Here is an 8,532-nt window from a genome sequence, read left to right on the forward strand (position 1 = left end):
ATTCATTAGTCATACTTCTACTGTTATTATACACATATGATTATTGTCACATATGTATACTATCAGACATTTATATATACTTTCAACATATTGTACCACAATAACTAGAATTATAATTATAATATTATTATAATATCATTACTTTCATTAATGTTGCTGTAAGCTACCCTCATTTCCATCTGTCCTACATCTCTCTCTGTCTCTCTCTCTGTCTCTCTTTCTGTCTCATTGTGTCATACGGATTACTGTTAATTTATCATGCTGATCTATTCTGTATGACATGTATTGCACGTCTGTCCGTCCTGGAAGAGGGATCCCTCCTCAGTTGCTCTTCCTGAGGTTTCTACCATTTTTTTCCCCCGTTAAAGGGTTTGTTCTTTTGGGGGGGGGGGCGGGGTGTTCCTGATCAGCTGTGAGGGTCTTAAGGACAGAGGGATGTCATATGCTGTAAAGCCCTGTGAGGCAAATTGTGATTTGTGACATTGGGCTTTATATATCAAATTGAAATTGAATTGAATTTTCTGGGTCAAGGAATGCATTAAAGCTATTGGGAATATCGCTAGATGATTGTTCATGCCAAGATCAAATAAAAATATTAATTCTGGGAATGTATTCACATGATTTTCAACAAAAGCGGCTGGAATTGATGACATGAATGATTTGAATTCAGTTGAACTTTATTAGCTTCCCTTTTAAACACTATAAAATGTTTTTTGCATGTATAGTATAATCCAATCATCTATCACATTTGCAACTGCAAAGCTCTGTGCATTTCCATTGTGCCCTGTAGTTTATACAGTACATTGCTCCACCACACATTAGTTATGCTTAATAATCTCTAACTTAAAAGTGAAAGGCTAAAGTTATTTCCTTCATCAAATGCATATTGTTGTCTCAAACGATGTTTGGGTAGGAGTAATTCCTGGACTAATTTTTTCTTGGAGGTTCTCTTTGGATAGGGATACATGTAGACATCACAAAGGAGTTTCAAAGCAATCTCTTTAAAAAGTCAAATACCTTTATAATGGCATGGTCATATTAGACATAGAAACAATCGCCAGTGCATTTCAGCACCAGTCTTTCATGAAGGAACAAACCAAATTGTTTAATATTGGCACAAACAATCAACTAGTGATATTCATAATAGCTTCAATGCGTTCCTTGACTCAGAAAATGTGTATTTTGACACCAAGATTGACCTTCTAAGTAGCTTGGAAGCTGAGATATTGGCACTTATAGATTTTACGTGGCGGCCATCTTGGAAATCCAAGATGGCTGCCTTCCACCATCTTGATGAAGTGGCTCCCCTTCTAAATTGAAAGTTATGATGATAAAGAACATGTGGAACAAATTTGGTGCTTTTGTCCGGCGCGTCGCCATTATTGTACTAAGCTGCCTGACAATAGGTAAGAGAAACTGGTCAAAAGCACTCTGATCAAGATAAAAGAAAAAAATCATGTTTTTACAGTCAACATATTGTTGCCCAATGCAAGGAAAAATAAGTTTTATATTTGAGGAACATTGTAAAAAAAAAAAAAGAAAAAAAAAAGAAAAAAGAAAAAAGCATGAATTTCATATAATCAAATTTAGATTTTGTTTTAGAGTAATTATACTGACGCATGAGGCCAATTGTCTCACTATACCAATGTGTCAAATTTTTGAAATATTGAAAGACCGTGACTGTTTTCCCTCTTGCACTGCAGTGGAAAAAGAAACACAAGCTGTAACATTGGGGCATACCCACTTCATTTGTCTTACTCAAGCCTTACATTAACTTCAGATGAACTTTGTAATGTATTTTTGCACAAAGCAAGGATATGCATTCTGTGCCCCGTCACTTACATTTGAAGCACTTCAGGACGTACCTCTAAATGGCCAGTATAAACAGAGGAAATTATTAGATCAACCAAAACCTTTTTCATTGGTCATATGGGTTCCTGACTATTGTTTTAAGACAGACTTGAAAAACTGTGAATCTGTCCTCTAAGGTAAAGATGTGGTTAGACCACTAACGCAATTTTAAGAAAGAGTGAAAAACTCATTTTTAATTGCTGCTAATTGTTGAAAGCAATGTTTGAGCTATATTTTTGTTCATGCTAGACAGACTGTCTGAATCTGTTCCTGCTACAGCAGAGCAGTACAGACAATAATACTGGAAACCATCTGGAAAGTTTGTGCTGTTTGCAGAAATTGACACAAGGATATTGTGGTTGACAGAGACCAGGAGAGGTGGGGTGTGACAGAAAAACAAAGCAAAACAATACGTGCCGGAGGGCAAAGTGTCTGTGAAATCTGTCCGAGGTCAATGGCACATTAATCGACAATGATCAATAAAGACTCCTCTCAATACTCACAAAGAATGTTCACATGCAGTGGATGCAGCAGTTGTTCAGAGGTCTTAAAATTCATGTAAATTCACCCAAAATCCCAACCCAAGACACGCTCAAAGTAAACTAAAAGCATTTCTTGTTCCATTTTTAGTACATTAACATGCAAGGTCTTATTTGAAAGGTAACATATAAGTTCTTTTTCCCAACAGTCAGAATCACTGTAAGTAGTTATATAAGCTTCAACACACTGAAATATATATATATATATTTTTTTTTTACCTTCACCTGAATATTTTCTTGAAAAAAGAGGCTGCAGATGACTGGGCCTGACTGGGGACTTACTAGCTGGAAAACCCAATGGGACCAGGTCATGAAGCCTCACATAGTCAGTATTCTGCCCTTACTAGGATGTAGAGCTGATTTCTAGCTTGGCAGATAGCTAAACAGGTTCCTCAATTAACATCCAGGAGTCAGCAGGTAAGTTTAAGATGTTTACTGTCAGAAGCACTGTGAAACTGCAGTTCAGAAATAAAAATAAAATGTTACAATTTGTTTTGTATTTGACTCTTTCTTTCACATCAACACATGCTGAGTCATTAATTATTATGCACAGCACAAATACACACAAACATGTGCTGGAATTATCATTGATTAGCCACTACCACTAACTATGCCATAGATAGGGTAACTAAGGTGACTAGATTTCTGAGATGAAAATCGGGGACATTTTCAGTGCGACGATGAAAAATCATTAAATAGTATCATTATGAAATAAAAAACGGGGACAAGTACTTTTTCATGTATTTTGACCAGCTTTTATTACACAAAAGGTTGCAATCAAACAAATGAGTGACATCACCAACCATCCATCCACTGAGGAAGACAAAAATATCTTAATCTTGTTAGCTTGAGGATGGATTTTTTTGGTCAAAGGTTTCTACTCATACCTGAATACTGAACTGATATTTATAACATAAAAGGTGGCAATCAAAAAAATGGGTGACATCACCGTGATCCCCTCATTCATCCACCTCCGTAGCCTCCGCCTCAGGAGCCTGGGTAGAAAATGAGCAGAGGAGAATATGAGAAAAACTGCAAGAACAGAGCCAATAGTAAGTGAATAGTTTCTTAAAGAAATAACATCAGTTTTGGTAATAAACTTAATTTAGTCATTGTGCTCTTTTTTATCTGCTCTATGTGATTGCCTCTGTTTTGAAATGTGCTACATCAGAGGTTCCTAAATCTTTCAGACCATATACCACTTTGTACCAAACCAAATTTCCAAAGTGCAACTTTCTACTGCAGATATAATTTCATACAATGAAAATAACTTTATCACCCATGCAACAGCATCAGTAAGGCTAAACAACATCAACAAAATGCTACTTTATTAAAATCAAAGAATAGCCTACCTTTATAAAGTACACTCACAAAAGTCACTCATCAGGGGGTCAGACTACATTCAGCCAGTTTCTCCTTCTATCTCTTCTCCTGCAAGTTACGCACTGGATGTTACAATCATACTTACTTTACCTCACTTCACACACACACACACACACAGTCAAGTCTACTGCCAGCTCACACAAAATAAATAAGTTCATACACAGCATACCATTTAACACGGCCAGTGGTCTCCTTTTCTTTCCTTTTTGCTGCCTCTAGATTGTTGTTGTTGTTGTTGATGCTGCTGTGTCTGGTCGTACTTCCTGATAACGTCTGTAAGTAATACAACTTCTCTGGTGATGCGTTTACTGACTACCGTAATAACTGATGTTTGAGTCTGCGTGCATTTTCCCCCCATTCAATGTCAAAATCGGGGACATTTTCGGGGACAGGTCATCCAAATCGGGGGCTGTCCCCGGAAATCGGGGACGTCTGGTCACCGTAAGGGTAACGCGTTAGCATCGCTCCCATTTTTAAGTTTTCCACACAAACTATCAACTGTTTCAGAAGATTATAACAGTTAAGTTTAACATAAAAAGGTAAGAATTACTCACAGACATATGCTCTTTAGGGTTCAGCAGAGAAAAATAAATGAGGAGTAAAAAACAACACAACAGCTTTGCTTCAAGGCTTTCTTCAGTAGGAAGGAAACTACAGCAAGTCCACATGGACAAACAGCACTGCACAGTCTACATTCACCTAACCCTTAAAGTGATAGTTCAGGTTTTTGGACATGAAGTTGTGTGAAACGCTGACCATCTGTAGCTCTGATGTGACGGTGTCACTACTGTCAATGAGCCTCCTGCACTGAGAAATCGCCCATAGCTTACCGGAGAAAAAGTAGTTCTTTTTTTTCTTTCTTTTTTTTTTCTTTTCTACCTGTCTGCAATGGTCTTCGTAGCTTTGCGCCACAAAAGGGTGTAAGCTTCTTATGAAGATTGATGCACTGTTAATCTTGCAGTCAAGTATTTTATACCCATACTGTGCGTGGTTGTGACTGTCACCCACCCTCCCTGGAGACTAGCCTATCAGCCTTTATTGGAAAAACTTCCTAATATGAGCCAGAGAGGGCCGTGATACACCAAAGTGTGTCAAAGGGAAAGTAAGGAACAAGCAGGGGGGATTGAGGGACAGGTGCTTAAGTCCTGAGTTATATAGCGACAGCGCATGCAGAGAAGAAGGAGGAAAAAACAAACAAACAAACAAACAAAAAAACAGAGGAGAAACAGGCAGTGTAGCTGATGTATTGTGTCCTTGAGGTGGTTGTGCTCCATACAGATTATCAAAAATAAACATATACATGTCTACTATACTGTACTGAAAAACAAAATCAAAAGAGAAGTCTATACTGAATACCAAAAATGTGAGAGTCCTGGTGGAGGAGGAAAGCCCGATTGTGGAGAAGAGTTGCCAGTGCAGTGTGGTAGGTTCAAGAAGCAAGTGGGCCCCTTTTAAGTGATCCCATCGGTTCTTTGCGATGCGTCACGGAGCTGAAGTATCGAACATGCATGCATGTATTTGAACCCTCCCAATGTGTTTATGAAAACCATCACCAGGGTCCAGGGCCAGCCCTGCGGGGGAAGGCGGGCGATATGGAACCCCAAGACCTCAGGAGCGCCCAGACCCCACGCCCAGGGGGCCGCAGAGGCCGCAGGACACCACGCAGGCCCAAGGACCCGGGGCGGCAATGGCCAGCACCCCCAGAGAGCCAGAGACACACCCCAGACGGGCGGGGCAGGAGGGCCCGCCCACCCACTGCCCGACGCGGACAATCCCCCATCGGGACCCCCTAGCAGAGGGCCCAAAAACCACAGCCGGTCAGGAGGCAGAACTCCGGCAGGAACCCACAGAGCCCCCAGGGCGCCACCCGGCCCACCCGCCACAGGGCCACGGGATCCCCCCGACACCGGGGACCCAGCGACACCTACCATGATGTAAATGGGCTCCCTGGCTCCAACCCTCAGCCCAGGAGGGCCGGGACCCACGAGCCATGCCATGCGTATCTACAGTGTGTGTAAACCCACCACCCCCCCTCTTACTATGATTCTCCGATCCCTGACGGAGAAACATTAACCCTACACCGTGAGTGTGAATGTGAGTGCCCATAAATGTGATGTGGTGCATTAAAATTGAGGGACATATGAGACAGGTGGGGGCAAGGCTGATGGCTACAGCACACTGCTGTCCTGCAGCCCGTGCAGCCATAAGGCACCTGGAACCTGTTCCCATCTGTCCCCCAAGATGTAGGTGTGTGTGGTGCTTTAAAATTGGAGGACAGATAAGGATGGGCCAGGGGGCAGCATGGAGGGCTACAGGACACCACTGTCCCATACCCTGCCCCATCATGAAGCCCCCCAATCCATCAGTGGTCTGCCACCTTTTGTGTTTAAATAAGAACCCACTGTGACACAGGTGCCACACATCCTTTAAATGTTCTGGAAAATTCCATGAATAGCTTTCTCCTTGACTTTAACTCATGAAGTCCCGGAGTGACAAATACTTAACATCCTGGTGGGTCATGTGACAGGTCATGTGATTTGGTCTTCCCACACCAACATTTCCAAGATGTCTGTGTGTCAGGTTACCACTAGGGGCAGAGCTAGCTAAATTTAAAAAGCTTGTTTTTGGTTGCCAAAGGTAAGATTCAAACCATTTAAGAATTGTAATGCTTACATAACAAGTCTTTTATTACATTTAACCTGTTGTGATCACATTTCATGAACAAATTGATATAAAACAAGTCAGGTAAATATCGCTGTGACATATATGTCACATCGGACCTTTAACCTTAAAATTGTCATGGAAAACCTATTGTGACATATATGTCACAATAAGAATTTTTTTTTATGATCTGCTCAGTTAACTTAACTTTTTCAATTATATTTAGTTAATACAATTTATATTGTTCAATTCAAAGCATATTAAAACAAATGTAAACAAAAATTCACATTATATGAATCCAATTATTAACAAAATATATAAGGAAACCATTTTTACCCATCAGTAAATAAAATAAACAGAACCTATATCACTTTGTTCTACCCTATATCATTTGAAAATTTAATGAAAATAAATAAATAATAAAAATTGAAAAGAATAATTGAAAATTGTAATTTAATTTTATCTGCAGTATGGATAAGAAGCGATACAGTGTTCAGGATGCACTGACATTCATCCAGGGAGACGACAGTGACTTTGAGAGATGTGAAAGTAGCTCAGATGACGACTATGAAGACCCTGATTACACTCCCAGCAACAAAGACATGGAGAATGACAAGTCGAGTGAGTCTAGTGATTCAGACTGCAGTGAATCAGATGATTTAGATGAAGTGCCTCAACCAAAGATGAACCCTGGACAGCAAAATACAACTACCCAGGACACAAAACAGTTTTCTTGGAGAAAGAAACCTTTTGAAGCCCCTGAGTGCTCATTCAAAGGAGAGAGTGCCACACCCCCAGACAATCTTCATACTCCCCTGGAGTATTTCAAGAAGTTCATCACAGCGGAAATGCTTGAGTTACTGAAGGAGCAAACAAATTTGTACAGTGTACAAAAATCTGCAAATCACAGCAATGTTAACACCACTGTTAAGGAGCTGGAAATATTGATTGGCCTCTACCTGCGCATGGGTCTTTGCCAACTGCCGAGTGCTTACTGGGAAAATGACACAAGGTGTGCCATGGTGGCTGACAACATGTCACGCAACCGTTTTCAGAACCTTCTGGCATCTCTGCACTTCACTGATAACACTGATCAGTCAAACAGGCAAGAAGAGGATAAGTGCTGGAAGATCCGTCCGTGGCTTGAGATGTTTCGCAAACAATGCCTGGAGATCCCCCCAGAGGAGCACAACTCTATTGATGAGCAAATGGTCTCTTTCAGAGGGACTCACAGCCCAATAAGGCAATATGTCAAGGGCAAGCCCCACCCTTGGGGATTGAAAATTTGGGGCCGCTGCACTTCCTCTGGAATCCTCTGTGATTTTGCAGTCTACGAAGGTGGCACTGGGAAAAAAACCTCACTTGGCATGGGAGGTGACATTGTGGTCAAGCTGTGTGAAACTCTCCCATCAAACCAAAACTACAAAGTATTTGCAGACAACTTGTTTTCTTCAGCACCACTGGTGCTCAAGCTTCTTCAGCGTCAGATCTACTTTGTAGGAACACTCCGCAGCAATCGCTTGGCTGGTTGTCAGCTTGAAGATGAGAAAAGTCTTGCCAAAAGAGGCAGAGGATCTGTTGATGTCAGGGTGGAGAAAGAAGAACGCATGGCCATTGTCAAGTGGTATGACAACAGATCTGTTACCCTGATCTCATCCTACTGTGCCATTGAACCTCAAGACAAAGCTCAACGCTGGAGCAAATCAGACAAAGCATTTGTGGAAGTCAACAGGCCATACATTGTGAAGGAGTACAACACATTCATGGGAGGGATAGACCTCCTAGATGCATGCATTGCAAGGTACAAGTACCACATGAGGTCACGGAGGTGGTACCTCTACCTATTCTGGCAAACCATAATGCTAGGCCTTGTTAACGCATGACTGATCTACTGCCGTGACTGTAAACTACTTGGTGTCCACAAGCCACTGAAACAAAGGAGCTTCCAGGCAGAGGTTGCAACTAGCCTCATTCTCCTGCATTCACAAAGGGGCCGCCCATCACTCAATGCCACATCTCCACCACCACCTCCCAAGAGAGTTCGTGTTGGAGTTCCAGATGATGTTCGCGTGGACCAGGTTGCACACTGGCCTGTGAA

The 8,532-nt window shown here is 41.4% G+C and overlaps 1 protein-coding gene across 1 annotated transcript; it reads left to right on the plus strand.

The window, feature by feature from the left end:
• Window positions 1–6,904: 6,904 nt before the first annotated feature.
• LOC126394177 (piggyBac transposable element-derived protein 3-like) lies at window positions 6,905–8,317 on the plus strand. The gene has a single exon (XM_050050848.1). The coding sequence runs from the start codon at window positions 6,905–6,907 to the stop codon at window positions 8,315–8,317; it is 1,413 nt and encodes a 470-aa protein (XP_049906805.1).
• Window positions 8,318–8,532: the final 215 nt, after the last annotated feature.

This window comes from Epinephelus moara, chromosome 8 (assembly GCF_006386435.1).
Source record: "Epinephelus moara isolate mb chromosome 8, YSFRI_EMoa_1.0, whole genome shotgun sequence".
Taxonomy (NCBI): domain Eukaryota; kingdom Metazoa; phylum Chordata; class Actinopteri; order Perciformes; family Serranidae; genus Epinephelus; species Epinephelus moara.